Genomic DNA, 17,814 nt, shown 5'->3' with positions numbered 1-17,814 from the left:
AGGCACAAAGAGCCCCTTCCCCACTCACCACCCCAAAAGGAAGCCCCCCACCCCGGGGCAGGGACCGGGTGGAGTGGGGTTTGCTAGCCCCTCTCCATTCAGGACACACAGGGGGCCTGAGGAAAACCAGGGCTCCCTGCGCGTCCTCCCCTAAAGCGGGTCAAGAAGCACATACTAGAAATATAAACCGGGTATTTAAAAAAAAATGAAGATTACCCCTCCTATGCCAGGCCCAGGCCCTCCCTGCCTTCCTGCCCCCCCCCACCACCTCCTGGGTCCCCAAGAACTCAGCTCCCTCCAAAGTGGCCAAAACCCTGTCAAACTGGATCCTCAAAGTGTTGTGTCCCCCCCCACACACACACCGGCCCCCTCCACTGGCAGGAAGGCCTTCCACAGCCAAGACCCCAGCCGCCCCTCCCCGCGGCCAGGACTCTTTGTGCCAACAATTGCCTGCCTTAAAGCCTGGGGAGGGGGCCTGGGGCTGCGCCCTTCCCGCCCCACCCACACCCAAGGGGTGGCAGCGCTCACATGCCGGTGCCAACATGCGGGTAAATTCCAGAAACTTCCCACCCCTCCCCTCCCCAGCACCCCTGGTCTAGTTCACTTTAACTTTCCGCACCTTGATAAATGCCACACAGGGAAAAAACAAAATATATATATATATATATATAATCCAAAAACCGCAAAGCAGGAACCAGAAGAGGACACCAGATTCCAAGATGAGGCGGCTGGCACTGACCCAAAGCACCAGTCCTGCCTCTCCCAGTGCCACGGGGTGCTCTGAATTTTCTGCAATCCATCATCCTTTGTGGGGTGCAGAGTTGGGCCCCACCTGAAGAAGAATTTGAGGGGTAAACCTCGAGTTTTTGATGCTGAAGAAGTTGGAATCTTCTTGTTCCAATTTTTGCCAAAAAAAACCCAAAAACCAAAAACAAAACAAAAAAAGAAAATACCAAGGAGGGGAAAGGGTTAGAAATGAAGACAAAGACTGCACTCCCCCCTTTTTTTCTGGGAGCACCCCAGTTTTCACTTGGGCTCATTTCCTCTGGGTGATTTCCAAGACTAGCTACAGCTGGATGTCCTGGAGCCCATTCAACTGGGGTTCAAGATGGGGGCTGGAAGGAACCCTCTCCACAAGCTCTCCTCCCCCACAATGGCACCTTCCAGGGAGGGGCCACCCCAATTTCCCTTGGAGAATGCAAGAGACGTTTCTAGTGACCCCCATCCCCAAGGTAAAGGCTACCTCACTCAAAGTTCATGTCTGTGATTGGAGAAATCACGCCTGATACCAAAGATCCCCCCCCCAAGGATTTGTGCTGGACCCTAGGGTTCCCCACCCCACCCCAGAAAGAGAGAGAGAGAGAGAGAGAGAGAGAGAGAGAGAGAGAGAGAGAGAGAGAGAGAGAGAGAGAGAGAGAGAAGGAGGACAATAGCGAGGTCGATGAGTGCCTTTTTCTTGAACCAAAGATGTGTGCTGTGTCCTCTGTCCTTATCGACTCGCTGTTTCCCCAGATCGACATGATGCTTCTAGAACCTTCAGGTGAGGGAGCAGAATCCTGAGTGAAGAGTCCCCTTCCACCCCCCCCCACATACACACACTCACGACATGCACATTATCACACCTACACAGACACACAGGTCCTATGTCTAGTTCTGTAGTCCTGGGATGCTAGGAGTTTTGTTTGGGGGGGGGCTCAGGCTCCTTCTTGGCCCTTTCCTCACTGATACTTGGGACCCTGTTTTCTCTCCCACATGGCTCCAGGACTCTTGTCCCTGCCTGTGCTGGGAGAACCCCTTCCCTGGGCCTCAAGGTCAGGTACAAGGGGTTGTCTCCTATTCTGCTCCTGACCAGTGAATCCTGGCTAGCATCTAAGTGGCCCTGGATCCTATCACTATTTATTATTATTATTATTATTTATTTGCCAGTACTGAGGCTTGAACTCGGGGTGCTGTCCCTTAGCTTTTTACCTAGCCCTGTTCCACTTAAGTCAGAGCTCTACTTCTGGCTTTTGGTGGTAATTGGAGATGAGTCTTCTGAGTACCTAAGGATACGAGTGCCATCTCTTCTGCTTTTCTTTTTTCTTTTTCCTTCCTCAGTCTCCCCTTCTTTCCCTCCCTCCTCCCTTTTTCTCCTCCTTTCATTCCTTCCATCATTCCTTCTTTTCTTCTTTCTCCCACTCCCCCCCCCCCATCTTTCTCTCTCTCTTTATCCTGGGCATAGAACCAAACCCACCCTTGCCCCAAGCCCATACTACGCAAACACTCTTCCACTCCCAGACTTTTAGACTAGTGGTTTTTGTTTTGTTTTTGGTTGGTCGTGGAGCTTGAACTCTCAGCCTGGACACTCACTGAGTTTTTTTGCTCAAGGCTAACGCTCGAAAACTTTGAACCATGGCTCTACTTTCAGTTTTCTGGTGGTTATTAGAGATGAGTCTCATGGACTTTTCTGTTCAGGCTGGCTTCAAATCATCAGATCTGTCTCATGAGTAGCTAGGATTATAGGCATGAGCCACCAGTGCCCTGCCCTTACACACACACACACACACACACACACACACACACACCCCAATCCTCTGCCCCCAATGCCCATCACCTACTTACCAAAGACCTTTTCCCATTTTGGGAACCCATTCTCCAGCACAATTCCTTCTAGCCTTTGACAATTCTCTCTGAAATACCTCAAAATATTTAATGTATAGTTTATGTGATTTAAAAAAAAATCCTTAGCTAGTTTTTGGAATACGTGACTTGAAGCTTTATACCGTTAAATTATAATTTTGCAGACGATGGCATGTCATTTCTGTGGCGGCTTCCGTGGAAGACGGCATTGAATGTCAGGGCAGCGGAGCCGGGGTGGGGCGGGCGGGGGAGGGAGGGGCTGAGCTGGCCAAGGCCAGCCAGGGACCAGACTTCTCATTACAAGTCTTTTAGGAAAGAGAGTGGACCTTCTGTTTCCTGCCTTGTTCTGTTCCTCGGGTTTTTGGTTGTTGTTTTGTTTCGTCTTAGTCATGTCTTATAAGAATATTTATTATTCTATGTGTTCTGTGTTCAAATGTAATTTAAGAAAAAAAAATCAAAAAAAAAAAAAAACCCCGCGATGGAATTTGATTTGATGCATGGTTACTATACCCTTCTTGCCAATAATGTAGTAAGTGATGGGGTCCTTATCACATGGTTGTATTTCATGCCCGAGCCCTGCTGTCCTGTGTGTTCTTTCAGCTGTTGTTTCTGTCACCCACTTTCTAAGAAACTGAGGCTCCCCCCCTCTAAGGGGGAGGGGGAGAAGGGGTCCTGGAGCACGCTGGACCTGAGTACAGGGGTTTCCTTCCTCTCCCAGCACCTTACATGCCATCCACTGGCCTTGGCCTGGATCTTGGTTGCCCACGTCCCATCCATCCTCTCCCACCTGGGCTGGTTTCACCTTAGCTTCAGTTCCCAAGTGTTTTGTTCAGAGGAGAGAGACAATCAGGCAGTTGGACTCTTGTTACCTGGGTGGAAGGGCTGGGGTGTGCCTCTACTTCCGCAGATTCAAGCAGTCCTGAGACGCATCCACTTCTTTTGGGGCTACCTTCAGTCTCCCTGACCTAGGACTGACAGGGCGCCAGTTCATCTTTCTGCCCAGTCTTGGAGACCAGAGCCTTCCCTCACAGCTACTTTTGGGTCCTGGAGAAGAAAGCCCCCCCCACATACCCACCGACCCCAGTCCCCCCACATACCCACTGACCCCAGTATTGGAAAAGAGGCCCCGGCCCTTGTATCTGCTTCATTCTCCTTTTGCCAGATGGTCAAGCCAGTTAGCCACTGCTAGATGGAGAATGAAGTGGCAGGCTTCCTTCCTGCTAGACCCCAAGCATGTGGGTGACAGGTTACTGGCCCATTGGAGAGGACAGGCTGCAGGCCAGAGATGGGGACAGTAAAGGGATGTCCACATCCACACCACACGTGTGTGACAGACACCATCCCCCTATCCGCAAGCCTTGCTGGGCTGGCTTTGGTGAGTTACCCCAGTGGAGGGTGTGAAGGAGGCCCTAAAGCTGAGGAAAGTTCCAGGTCTCTGAACACACTAGGGGAGGACTAGCCCTCCTCCCCCACCCTCGGTGACAAGCTTAAAAGTCATTGCCATTGTGTTAACCATTGCAGTGCTGGGTTTGTTGTTTTTTTTTTTCTTCAATAAATTATTTTCTAGTCACTCACCTGCGTGTGTGTGTTGGCTAACTTGAGAAACTGGTCTCCCCAAGTCCTAAACACAGGGCTGAGGAAAGGAGTAAAGCAAAGAGGGGCCCTGGGCTGGCTGGAAGTGTGGCCTAGTGGTAGAGTGCTTGCCTAGCATGCATGAAGCCCTGGGTTCGATTCCTCAGTACCACATACTCAGAAAAAGAGCTGCAACTGGTGGCTCAAAAGCAGAAGAGCACTAGTCTTGAGAAAGCCCAAGGACAGGGCTCAGGCCTTGAGTTCAAGCCCCAGGACTGGGGAGAGAGAGAGAAGAGAGAGGGGGGAGAAAGAGAGAGAGAGAGAGAGAGAGAGAGAGAGAGAGAGAGAGAGAGAGAGAGAGAGAGAGAGAGAGAGAGACAGACAGACAGACAGACAGACAGACAGACAGACAGACAGAGACAGACAGAGAGGGAGAGAGGGAGAGAGAGAGAGAGAGAGAGAGAGAGAGAGAGAGAGAGAGAGAGAGAGAGAGAGAGAGAGACCCTGCTCTTCCCTGATCACAGCCTCCCATGGAGACTTCTTCAAGACCTACACGGCCATCACTGCTCATTGTGCTAGCTGCACGAAGTTGGGAAGCTGGGGGGGGGGGGAGAGTCAGGGGAGGCTAGATTTGCTCAGCTCTCTCCTTCTAGCATTGTCTTCAGAGTGAAAGGAAACTATCCATGCAATCTCCAAGACACACTAGAGGTCAGGAGAGAGGGAGGGAGGGAGAGAGAGGAGAGGAAGAGGGCACCAGTACTGGGTCTTGAACTCAGGGTATTGTGCTTTCTCTTGGCTTTTTCTGTTCAAAGCTGAGCCACATCTCTACTTCTGCCCCACCCCTCTTTTTTTTGTCAGTCTGGGGCCTTGAACTCATGGCCTAGGCTCTGTCCCTGAGCTTCTTTTTGCTCAAGGCTCACACTCTGCCACTTTAGCCACAATGTTACTCCCAGCTTTTTTTTTTTCTTCTAGTAATGTATTGGAGATAACGTCTTGGACGTTCCTGTGTGGCTGGCTTCGAACAGTGATCCTCAGATCTCAGCTTCCTGAGTATCTGCAGGCATGAGCCATCAGTGCCTGGCTTCTACTTCCGGCTTTTTGTTGGTTAATTAAATCTGAAAATCTCATGGATTCTCCTGCCTGTGATGGCTTTGAACCTCCATCCTCAGATCTCAGCCACTTGAATAACTAGGATTACAGGTGTGGAACCACTGGATATTTTGATTTTTTTAAAAAACCAGGAGTCGGCCGGGAGTTTGGCCTAGTGGTTAAAGTGCTTGCCTAGCATGCACGAAGACCTGGGTTCGATTCCTTGGTACCACATACATATAAAAAAAAAAAAGCCGGAAGTGGTGCTGAGGCTCAAGTGGTAGAGCTCTAGCCTTGAGAAAGTCCAAGGACAGTGCTCAGGCCCTGAGCTCAAGCCCAGAACTGGCAAAAAAAAAAAAAAAAAAAACCAGGAATCTTCTATGTGGCTTGGATAAAAGGAGAGTAGGGAAACCCAAAGGGTGGCATTGAGCCCCAAATCACCCTCCCCGAGGTCAGATGGACTCTGATTTGTTAGGAAAAAGCAAGATGTATAGACCTCATATTTGGAGAAAGATTTTCTATTCACGGATTGGCTTTTACAAGGCAATGACTACTCCTCTGGGGACAGGGGTGGCTGCACTGCCAAGTCAGGTAGAAAGTGGTCCTCTCAGAGCACTGGCTGCCCCTCTGAGGGTCAGGACTCCATCTCCATAGGATGCTCTTTCATGGGTGACTAACATTTGGTGTCTGGGTCTCTACCAGGGATATGCTGGTCATTTTGGGAAGTGGCTTTGTGTCTTCCTTTTGGGCAGTGAGATCCTTTTGCCAGATCTTTCGCCAGCTCTTCTGCCAGTATGCAGAATGACAACCTCTCCAAAGCCTCTGATCAGCAAAGATCTGGCAGGAAGGCAGTGATGACTGGATGGCAAATTGCTGAGGTTGCTCCTTAGAAGGTGACAGCTGGCTCTCCTGGAGTGACGATGTCTTATCCTGGAAAGACCTGGATAGTCTGCTCATGGTCATAAACCATCTCTTGGTGACAGCGGGTTGGGTTTCTGAGGGACTGGTAGACTGTCTTCCTACCATCGAGGACACGCTCCTGACAGAGGATGGCATGGAAGTTCCCTTTCTCTGATGCTGATGAATCTTCTTCACCAAGGAAGATGTTTTCCTAGGGTTCTCAGGTGACTGGTGGGGGCTTGAGGGCAGTTCTTCATCCGATGGGATTGGGGAGTCTCTGTGGACCTTGGGAGACTTCTTCAGGATTGTACCCTGAGTGATGAGGTCTGCATAGCCCTCTCGGTGGGAGAAGGCATAGCTGGAACGCCGGGTGGGTGACTCTCGACGTAAATGAAGCATGCGCTCTACAGTGAAGACTTTATCCTTCGGGGCTTCTTCTTCCTAAAAGCACAGCAGGACAGCAGGGACAGCAGACCCCAGGTGAACGCTAATCACTGGCTTCAAGTAAGGCCCAGACAGTGCCCTTGGGGATTGGTCTGGTGCTTCCTGTTTCCAGGCAAGTCAACTAGATTCCTCCCTGAAATTGGACTCTGGATCCCTCCCCAGGGAGTAACTCTAGAACAGCCAATCAGAATTCTGACCTGAACTCTAGAGCAGCCAATCAGAATCTTCCCCAGAAGATTCTGTTTCTGAGCTTCCTCACTCAAGGTTAGCCCTCTACCACTTTGAACCACTTCTGGTTTCCTGGTGGTTAATTAGAGATAAGAGTTGCCTGGGCTGGTTTTGAACTGCAAGCCTCACGATATCAGCCTCCTGTGTAGCTAGAATTACAGGTGTGAGCCACTAGCTGGATCATTGTGATAAAATACACACGATGACTGGACCCAGTGGTCCTTGTAACACTTAGGTGGCTGAAGCCAAAAGATCATAAATTTGAGGCCATCCTGAACCACAATAAAATAAAGTTTGTGGAAGTAGTACTGTGGCCCAAATAGTAGAGCACTAGCCTTGAGCTGAAGACTCAGGGACAGGGCCCAGGCCGAGTTTAAGCCCCATACCCACAAAAATAAATAAAGTAAGTAACTTTGAAAAAGTAGAGGCAGGGAGTTTGACCTACTGGTAGAGTGCTTGCCTAGCATACATGAAGACCTGAGTTCAATTCCTCAGTACCACATACATAGAAAAAGCCAGAAGTGGTGCTGAGGCTCAAGTGGTAGAGCTCTAGCCTTGAGAAAGCCCAAGGACAGTGCTCAGGCCCTGAGCTCAAGCCCAGGACTGGCAAAAAAAAAAAAAAGTTTGAAACGTATGAGCTAAAATTCACCTTGTAAGCCCTGGTCAAGGGCATTGTTCAATGTCATTCCCATGTCTGTGCAGCTATCACTACCATCTAATTCCAGAACATTCTCACCTCCCCAAATTAAAACTCTGAGCCCCCAAATCATTCAGTCTATTTGGAGACCACACTGGATATTGATTTCTCTACCCTTTTCCCTATAGCATTTCGAGGTTGATTCAGCCACTTTAACCCTATATCGCATGGGGCGCTAACACCAGGCAATGACTGTGGGTTCTCCTCCACGAGGATGTGTGCTCTTCCTTTAGGGAGTCTGCCCCTCTGAGAGCACAGGTAACCCCTGGGGTTCCATGCTGACCCCTTCAATAGGAGAGTGATGGGGTCTCAGGAAGGTTCAAAGCATCCCAGCCCTGCTTCACCTTGGGGTGCAGCTCCCTGAGATGTTGGTAGATGATGCGGAGGGCCAGAATAGGTAACGTGGTGGTGGTCAGGTTCAGTAGGACTACCAGCAGACTGGACGGCTGGGTCATCACCGCGTAGTCAGCATCTGGGACAGGGCGAGGGACACGAAGAGATTTCCCCTTCTCGTCCCTCTCCCCCAGATGTCTCCAGACCACCGCCACCAGACAGCAGCCTGTCATGAAGCTATTTTTTTTTTTTTTTTTTGGTTTTTGCCAGTCCTCCTGGGGCTTGAACTCAGGGCCTGGGCACTGTCCTTGGGCTTTCTCAAGGCTAGCATCCTACCACTTGAGCTGCAGCACCAGTTCCAGCTTTCTCTGTGTATGTGGTTCCAAGGAATTGAACCCAGGACTTTTTGCTGCTAGGCAAGCATTCTATCACTAGGCCAACTCTGGCCCTTTCCTCCTTTCTTTTTTTTTCTTTTCTTCCTTCCCTCCTTCCTTCCTTTCTTCCTTCCCCCCTCTCTCTTTCTCTATCTCCTTCCTTCCTTCCTTCCTTCCTTCCTTCCTTCCTTCCTTCCTTCCTTCCTTCCATGCCTTTCCTGGGACTTGAAGTCAGACCCTAGGCACTATCCCTGAACTTTTTCGGTCAAGGCAACTGCTCTGCCACTTGAGCTATAGCTCTACATCTGGCTTTTGTGCGTGCGTGCGTGCGTGCGTGCGTGTGTGTGTGTGTGTGTGTGTGTGTGTGAATGTTCAATTGGAGAGAAGAGTCTTCCTGACTTTCCTACCTGAGTTGGCTTTGAACCAAGATCCTTAGATCTCGGCCTCCTGAATTGCTAGGTGTCGACATGAACCACCAGTGTCTTGGCTTTGCATGGCTGGCTGTTCTTAGGTCCCTAGAGGCCAACCCCACTCCCACCCTCGCCATGTCAGGGGTGACATGTTGCCTGTGTCAAGACCTCCGGGTGGGGCTCACAGAGGAATGGGAACGTTGACGGAGAGAGCCTGTAGAGCCATAAGCTCTGGGTGAAAAATGTCATCACGGCGTAGAAGCCAAGGCTGAGGAAAATGGCCAGAACACACAGAATGTTCCAGGATTTGAGGATCAGGATGGCCTGGACAAGAAAGGGGGAAAGAGTCAGGTGAGGTTAGAGGATTATCTGGGGTCCAGAAAGGCCACCAGGGTGACCTCCTCCATGACCCTGCCTACCTCCATGATAACAGACAGCAAGGCTGAGACAGCCACAATCACTGCAAAGGACTGATGGTCACCAAGACTGGCCGGGCCCACCATGTCTCGGCTGATCCACAGCGTCATGAAGAAATTGATGAGGGAGGTGACAGTGCCATGGGCAATGGCTTGGAAGAAGATCCGGTAGTTGAAAAGTTCCTCTCTCTGGCCAGCCACGTACAGCTGGGGAGTCTCCAGGCTCTGCTCAGCTCGTACATCCTGGAAGGAGTCAGCAGGCTCTTAGGTCAGGGGGTGGGAGGGACCAAGAGGATCTGGCCACCTGTCACTCAGAGCCCTGTGACTTGCAGGGAATAATAAATGTCGGGAGGCAGTAGCTCACACCTGTAACCCCAGCTACTCAGGAGACTGAGATCTAAGGATTACAGTTCAAAGCCAGCCCAGGAAGTAAAGTCCATGATAGTCATCTCCAATAATCTGCTTCCCAAAAAAGCCAGAAAGGGGAGCTGTGGCTCAAGTAGTAGAGAGCCAGCATTAAGCACAAAAGCTCAGGGACAATCCCCAGGCCTTGAGTTCAAGCCTCAGGACTGGCACAAAAACAAATAAACAAACAACAACAACAACAACACACACACACACACACACACACACACACACACACACACACGACCAATGTTGGGGGGCGTGGTAGCTCATGCCTTTAGTCATAGCTACTCAGAAGGCTGAGATCTGAGGATCAAGGTTCAAAGCCAGCCCAGCACTAAAGTCTGTGAGACTCTTATCTCCAATCCATCTCTAGAAAACAGGAAATGGGGATTAGCTCAAGGGTAGGGGTAGGGTGGTAGCCTTGAGCTGAAGAGCTCAGGGGCAGTGCCCAGGCCAAGTTCAAGTCCCATGACCCACAAAAAAAAAAAAAAAAAAAAGCAAAAACTCTTTGTTTTCTGCCCAGGCTAACTTTGAACCTTGATCCTCAGTCCTCAGATCTCAGCCTCTTAAGTAGCTTGGATTACAGGTGTGAACCGTCAGCACCCAGCTTATGATAGTCCTTCTGACACCCTACCTGAGACAGAGCTCAGTGAGAGAGATTACCAAGTGAGGGCACAGAGATCGCTGCGGGGCGGTGTTTCCCTGCACCCCACACCCACCAGGGAGGAAGCCAGGCCTCACCCCTACTCACCTTCTCAAAAAGACCAATGTAGAGGACCAGAAGGATAGTGTAGAGCAGGTTGAAGAGAGCCAGGAACCAGCCTTCATACAGGGGCTGCACACCAGAAAACAGGAAGTGGCTCCAGGGGTAGGGCGGTATGCTTGAGCTGAAGAGCTCAGGTACAACGTACAGGCCCAGAGTTCAAGCCCCATGACCCACAAAAGGAAGGAAGGAAGGAAGGAAGGAAGGAAGGAAGGAAGTTTATTTTGAGACAAGGTTTTACCACAGAACCCAGGCTGGCCACCCCTCTCCCCCCACCATTTTCCTGCTTCTACCTCTAGAGGTCAGGGATTACAGTTATGCACCACCCACCCTACTGGACCCTGGCAGCTGTGGGAGAGACCAAGGCTGCTCCCACCTACACCATGCACCTGGGCAGTGAAGCCATTGTAGAAGGAAAACCAAATGTGACCCATCATGCAGGCTGTTGTTTTGTAGAAGAAGAAGCGGAGGAACTTGGAGATTCGCATGTAGGAGAGACGTCCATGAACCAGCAGTAGCTGCTTCAGGAAGCAGAACTGGGCCAGCACGTAATCACTATTCTGCACCGCCTGCATACCCTCCAGACCTGCCAGCCCCACACCGATGTCCGCAGCTGCAAGGGACATACAAACTGGGCTGTCCTGGCTGGCTGCCCCACCCCACCCCCCGGCCTCCTCCTTCCCCTGCCGGGAGCTGGTCACCACCCACTCTTGATCATGTTGATGTCGTTGGCCCCATCCCCTATGGCCAGGGTCACCACCCGCTGGTATTTCTTCACCAGTGCCACAAGTTGCGCCTTCTGCTTGGGTGTCACACGGCAGCAGATGACCACCTGGCACCTGGAAGCCAGGTCCACGAAGGCCCACTCCCGTCCCACCTTGGGACTCTCTGCAGTACTGGAGGCCTTAGGCTGTGCCAGGGCCAGTGGGGATCTGGAATTCTGCCACATCCGGGAGAACCCCGGGGCCCGCAGGAAGTCCCTCCTGGTCTGGCAAGGTCCCTGCCATGTGTTGTCCATCACCACATTTTGAAATGACAGAAGCAGCTGGTCCTGGATGGCAGAGAGAAGGGGATCCATCATTTGGCCTGTGTCCACTTTACTTCATTTACTGACTGACTCTCCGTGGCTTCCTGGGACCCTTGAGTAAGTAAGTAACTGTCTGGCTGGGCTTCACTGTGTGTCGCCTTTGTACTGGACCTTCTGGGCCGAGTCTCTTGGCATTTTTTTTTTTTTTGGCCAGTCCTGGGCCTTGAACTCAGGGCCTGAGCACCGTCCTTGGGCTTTCTCAAGGCTAGAGCTCTACCACTGGAGTTACACCACCACTTCTGGCTTTTTTCTATGTATGCGGTACCAAGGAATCAAATCTGGGTCTTCGTGCATGCTAGGCAAGCACTTTAACCACTAGGTTAAACTCTTGGCCACTAGGTTAAACTCCCAGAATTCCCTGCCCAGGCTGGTTTTGAACTGTGATCCTCAGATCTCAGCCTCCTGAATAGCGAGGATAACTGGCATGAACCACCAGCATTCCCTTGGCATTTTCATTGGAGAGGGCAGCGACCCCTCCATCGCTGACCACCTCAGGATCCCCATGTCCAGACCCCTCTTTCACACAAAAGACCCCACTATCCACTCAGTCAGCACTGACCAGAAAGTCTCCATCAAGGACCATGGCTATGTTAACCTGGGGCTGGGCCTTCCAGTCTCTCCTGGGAACCTGAAGGTTATTGTTGCTCTCCCAGTAGGTCTCCAAGATGCGGCTGCAGGATAGTAGGGGTGAGGGGTGATTTCCACTTCTCCCCTCCCACACGTGCCTCAGTCTCCCCCTTTGTTACAATGTCACTCAGCCCTACCCTGAGCATCCAGCCAGGCCATAAATATCCCAGGTCCCCTGCCCGTCCTTCATTCTACTCACTTTACCTCCTGATCCTCCAGAATGAGCATGTTCTCTGTCAGCAGCTGGCAGGCAAAGGCCGTGTTCACGGCTGTCTCTGTGAAGGAGTCCTGCTCAGACGCTTCCCAGCCCTGCCGGGTGACCACACCCACCCCAATCTCAGCAATGCACTCTGAGCCTAGCCATGTGATTGGCTCAGAACGGAGTACCTCATCCAAGCTAGCCAATGAGGGTTAGCATTGAGACATTGTCTGAAGCTCAGACTCACTATTGGCTGCCGAGGCTAGGCTACTCCGGAGGGGGTGGATTTGAGGACTGGACCACCAGGTAGGTCATCTTACCACCTGCTGGGGTTTGAACTGAGGAACTCATGCTTGCTAGTCGCTAAGCTGCTATTAAGCTGTCTCCTAGCTCAGTTCACTGAGTGCTGGTGACTCTGTTGTTGGGGTTGGGGGTGTTCAGTCCCCTCCCCAAGTGGCTGGAATATTGCAGCATTTTTCAGGTAGGATTTTGAAATTTTTGCTTCTTGCATTTTTGAACCTCCCACTCTCCTTCTGCTCAGGGCTGGCATTCTACCACTTGAGCTACACCTCTACTGCCAAGATTTTTGCTTAAATTCAAAATACGAGTCTCATGGATTTGTCTACCTGGGCTGGCTTTGAACCAGGATCCTCAGATCTCAGCCTCCTGAGTAGCTAAGATTACAGGCGTGAGCCACCATGCCCAGCTCTCACTGAGGATTTTCAGTTGCCCCCCCCTCCCTCTCTCTCTCTCTCTCTCTCCCTTTTGGAGGGAAATGCTGGAACCCAACACATGAGAGAGGCCGTCAGGGGGCCTAGGGACTTACCTAGCTTATCCCCTGTAAGCATCCATACTTTTATATTTGCTTTCTTAAGACATTTGATGGCTTCTGGAACCCCATCCTGGAGTTTGTCCTCAATGGCTGTAGCTCCCAGAAGCTTGCAGGGGGGGTAGAGGGAGACCTCAGGACTGAGCTCCCTGGTAATAGGCTTTGAGACCCCACCCCCCTGGTCCCTCTAGGTATCTGCCCACCTGGAGGTTCTGCTCCATGCTGTCGTAGACCTGATACAGGGCCTGTGCCCGGTTTTGTAGTAGGAGGCGGGCTCTGTGGTGCTGGCTCTCCCACACCTCAAAGTCTTCCTCAGACACCTCCTTGTAGGCCAGGCACAGGGTTCTCAAAGTCTGCTCTGCGAAGGTCTGGAAGGTCATGGGGAGCTGTCACTACTCCAGCCAATCCTCCTACCTGCTTGCCCTGTGTCTCTGTTGCCCCTAGGCCTTTTCTGGGACCTGGCTTCCTGCAGGGAACACATCCCTATACCTTGCTTTTCTTTTTGTTATTTTCTTTTGTTGCCAATCTTAGGGCCTGGGCACTGTCCCTGAGCTCTTTTGCTCAAGACTAGCATTCTACCACTTAAGCCACAAGGCCATTTCCACCTTCTCCCCCCCGCCCTCCCGCCCCAGTCCTGGGGCTTGAATTCAGGGCCTGAGCACTGTCCTTGGGCTTTCTCAAGGCTAGAGCTCTACCATTTGAGCCACAGCGCCACTTCTGGCTTTTTCTGTGTATGTGGTACTGAGGAATTGAACCCGGCTAGGCAAGCACTCTACCACTAGGCCAAACTCCCAGCCCTATTTCCAGCTTTTTGGGATTAATTGGAGACAAGAGTCTCACAGATCTGTCTGCTCAGTCTGGCTTTGAACCTCAATCCTCAGATCTGTCTCCTGTGTAGTTAGGATTACTCCTGTGAACCACAACACCAGCTCCCTTCCTTCCTTCCTTCCTTCCTTCCTTCCTTCCTTCCTTCCTTCCTTCCTTTCTTCCTTCCTTCCTCCATTCCTCCTTTCTTTCTTTTTTTTTTTGGGGGGGTGGAGTGCCAGTACTGGAGCTTGAGCTTAGAGCCTGGGCATTATAAGCCAGGCCGTCAGTAGTGTTACTTTACCAGCCCTTCTCAGAGATTTATTTGAGTTAGGAGCTGGTAGCTCATACCTCTAAATCTTTCCTATTCAAAAGGCTGAGATCTGAGGATCACAGTTCAAAGCTCGCCTAGGCAGGGAAGTCCATGAGACTCATTCATTTGTTTCTTTATCTATTTTTATTGGGCCAGTGTTCAGGCATGGACTCAGGTCCTGGGTACTGTCCCCGAGCTTTTGTACTTAAAGGCCAGCACTCTACCACTTGAGTCACAGCTCCTCCTCTGGCTGCTTTGGTGCCTACTTGGGGATAAGAGTCTCACAGACTTTCTTGCTCTGGCAGGCTTTGAACAACAATCTTCAGATCTCAGCCTCCTGATTATCTAGGATTACAGGCGTGAGCCGCTGACACCTCACCTCCTTACCTACAATTAGCCACCAAAAAGCCAGAGAAGGAGCTGCAGCTCAAGTGGAAGAATACTAACCTTAAGCAGATTAGTTTAAGAGACAGCACCCAAGCCCTGAATTCAAGCCCCAGGACAAGCACACACACAGAGACTGGTGCTTTGGTCTAGACCTTCCATCCTGCCTTAACATCTTTGCCTCAGACCCTTCCCTCTGCACCCCCTGCCCTGAAACAGTCATGATCTCTGGGTCTGTCTCAGGCTTCCTCAGTTGAGCCCAGAGTTCACTCACCAGGCGGCTGGTGCTTGGGACCCAAGAGGACCACAGAAAAGGAGTCTAACCTTAAGCTACAAGCACCCTCGCTGGGAACCCCCTCCCTAGTGCAGTCAAGAGATGGCATAGATTGGACAGCTGAGCTCGTTGGGTGTCAGGATCCTGAAGTCGATCTATACCTCCACTTCTTTCCCCACGCAGCCCATAGAGTGGTTTGTGCATTTCTCTGGGTCTCTATTCTAGAACACAACACCTGCTTCCGGCTAAGCCCAGTGAAACCTTTTGGGGTGGGGGGGGGTCTTTAGGCTAGACATTCTGCCTCCAGGCCTGTAGATCCAGGCTGGAGTAGAGGAAAGAGGTTTAGGGGTGGCCCCCTATTAGGGGGTGAAGATCAGAAAGGTACGCTAGAGCTAGGAGCCATGTGGCTGGGCCCTCAAGGCCAAAAGGTAGTGGATTAAAAAGGCATCCAGAAGAGTATTGTCCCAGGGTTTCACAGGGTCACCTAGGCACAGGAGATGGCAGGCTAGAAACCCAGGACCTGGGGTCCGAAAGAGAGGCCAGCGAGAGACAGAAAGAACTCAGCTTCAACTGCTGACCTGATCCAGGTACCAGTGGTTCATACCTGTAATTCTAGCTACTCAGGCTGAGATCTGAGGACTGAACATCTAAGCCAGCCCAGGCAGGAAAGTCCATGAGACTCTGACCTCCAGTTAACCATGGAAACCACCAGAAGTGGAGCTGTGGAAATGGAGGAGTGCTTCAAGAGATTCTGCACTAATAGAATAGCCTTGAGTAAAAAGAAGCTCAGGTGGGCTGGGAGTTTGGCCTAGTGGTAGAGTGCTTGCCTAGCATGCACAAAGACCCAGGTTCGATTCCTCATTACCACAAAATAGAAAAAGTCGAACGTGGTGCTGTGGTTCAAATAGTGGTAGAGCTCTAGCCTTGAGAAAACCCAAGAACAGTGCTCAGGCCCTGAGTTCAAGGCCCAGTACTGGCACAAAAAAAAGGGCTAGGTGCAGTGGCTCATGCCTGTAATCCTAGCTACTCAGGAGGCTGAGATCTGAGGATCAAAAAGCCAGCCCAGCACAAAAGGACCTGAGACTCTTATCTCCAATTCACCTCTAGAAAAAGGGAAGTTGGGCCTGGCTCAAGGGGTAGGGCAGTAGCCTTGAGCTGAAGAGCTCAGGGACAGCGCCCAGGCCAAGTTCAAGCCCTATGATCCAGCAGCTCAAGGGACAGCATGTGAGCTGAGGAGTCTCAAAATTACCTGCAGAGAGGAAAGACTGAGCAAAGAGAGGTGAATGTGTCCTAGAACCCAGAACTGGCTAGAAAGCAGGGGGGTGGGGGAGAGATAAAGGGAAGGTCCAAAGCCAAGGTCCAAGATTTTTAGGATTTTGTTTTATTTTGGTCATTTGTGAGGCTTGAACTCCGGAGCCTGGGTACTGTCCCCGAGCCCTTTTGCTCAAGGGCAGCTAACACTCTTCCACTTTAAGCCACAACACCACACCCAGTCTTCTGGTGGTTAATTAGAAATGAGTCTCATGGACTTTCCTGCTGTGGCTGGCTTCAAACTGTGATCCTCAGATGTCAGCCTACTGAGTAGCTAGAATTACAGGAATGAGCCTCCCGTGTCTGGCTCACAAGGTATTTTTGTGTGAATTAGAGGAAGATGCCTCTGTGAGTAGGCATACTTTGGGGTTCAGCCCCCTCCAAGCCTCTGTGGATTACTGGGAGATGAGAGGGGGGAAAAATGCTTTGTTCAGCATCCAACCCGCCCAATTGTATATGGCGGCCCCAATGGCTACACCTCTTCTACATATGATCTTTCCCTTCTTCTCACTGCACACACACACACACACACACACACACACACACACACACACACACACACACACACACACACAGCTCTCCTCCCAGCCAAGACTCACAGCCAAGACTTCCTCTGTGGTCTTCTCCATTTCATCCCTCTTGTGCAAGCGTTCCAAGACGACTGTGTCAGCGCCCTTGGTGTAGAGGTAGATGGAACCTTCAGGGTTCCTGACTGTGGGGAGACAGAGAGGCTTGGCTGGCCCACACACTCCCCTGGCATGGGCTCCCAGCTGGGGGCGAGGAAGAGCAGCCTCACCTAGCACGGACATCCTCTTGCGATAACTGTTGAAATCCATCATGGCGAGCACCTGGTAGACCCGCTCTTCTCCCAGCTCCAGCACTGTGACTGCATCCTGTGTGCGGGATCTGAACACATAGCCCATGTTCCTGGCCGCAGTAACTAGCACCTCCTCATCAGGGGAAGCTGCCTGGTATAACAGCTGGTCTGGCAGGGGAGGGGCAGGTGGGGAAGTGGGGGAGGAAGCAAGAATGTACCCCCTTTGGCCTGTCCCTGCTTGCTGATGCAGACTCTGTGTGTGGGGGGGTCATGGAGCTTGGCCTGGGCATTGTCCCTGAGCTCTTCAGCTCAAGGCTGTCAACCCTACTCCTTGAGCCACAGCACCATTTCTGGTTTTCTAGTGGTTAATTGGAGATAAGAGGCTCATGGACTTTAGTGCCAGGGCTGGCTTTGGACCTTGATCTTCAGATGTCAGCCCCGAGATGTAGCTAGGATTAGCTACATCTAATAGCTGAGCCATCTTCTTCAGGCTCCAGGCTTGCAGGGCTTGGACAGCCTGAGATGAGGAGCTGGGTAAAGACAGCCTATGGCAGGAACCTGAGAGGAAGCTGGGCTAGGCTACCCTGGGGTCAGAGATGTCGTGGGAGTCCTGCAGGGCTGAGCCCTCTCTGAGGAGGAGGGACAGGCAGGCAATGCACTCACTATCTTCTTCCTGGGCCATCACCGTATGGCAGATGGCCAGCAGACGCCAGAACTCCTGCACCACCGCATCCTGTCTGTGCCGCACCGTGTGTAGTAGCTGCTTGTTGTAGTATAGAAGTTTTCCATCTGCAAATTCATTCCACACGTAGGGCTTCTCCTGGGTGAGAAGCAGTAGAGGGGGACAGGACAGGTTCTCTCTAAGTGGGTCCCTGCCCATCCAGCCCCCCACCTGCCAGAAGGGCAAGACCAGGGG

At 51.5% G+C, this 17,814-nt stretch overlaps 1 protein-coding gene across 1 annotated transcript in view; it reads right to left on the bottom strand.

The window, feature by feature from the left end:
• Positions 1–5,848: 5,848 nt before the first annotated feature.
• Atp8b3 (ATPase phospholipid transporting 8B3) overlaps positions 5,849–17,814 on the bottom strand; it is a 30,372-nt gene continuing 18,406 nt past the window's right edge. The window contains exons 16-29 of the mRNA XM_090328881.1: positions 17,562–17,718; positions 16,878–17,066; positions 16,681–16,793; positions 13,199–13,363; positions 12,993–13,104; positions 12,167–12,242; positions 11,900–12,011; positions 10,962–11,304; positions 10,643–10,866; positions 10,242–10,325; positions 9,086–9,325; positions 8,852–8,990; positions 7,894–8,021; positions 5,849–6,621 (exon numbers count right to left, since the gene is read on the bottom strand). Coding sequence (XP_090185007.1) covers positions 5,944–6,621; positions 7,894–8,021; positions 8,852–8,990; positions 9,086–9,325; positions 10,242–10,325; positions 10,643–10,866; positions 10,962–11,304; positions 11,900–12,011; positions 12,167–12,242; positions 12,993–13,104; positions 13,199–13,363; positions 16,681–16,793; positions 16,878–17,066; positions 17,562–17,718 — 2,760 coding nt within the window. The 3' untranslated portion in view covers positions 5,849–5,943. The remainder of the gene's footprint in view (positions 6,622–7,893; positions 8,022–8,851; positions 8,991–9,085; positions 9,326–10,241; positions 10,326–10,642; positions 10,867–10,961; positions 11,305–11,899; positions 12,012–12,166; positions 12,243–12,992; positions 13,105–13,198; positions 13,364–16,680; positions 16,794–16,877; positions 17,067–17,561; positions 17,719–17,814) is intronic.

This window comes from Megascapheus bottae, chromosome 1 (assembly GCF_031878675.1).
Source record: "Megascapheus bottae isolate mThoBot1 chromosome 1, mThoBot2.hap1, whole genome shotgun sequence".
NCBI classification, from domain to species: domain Eukaryota; kingdom Metazoa; phylum Chordata; class Mammalia; order Rodentia; family Geomyidae; genus Megascapheus; species Megascapheus bottae.
This window is presented reverse-complemented; position numbering and strand designations above follow the sequence as displayed.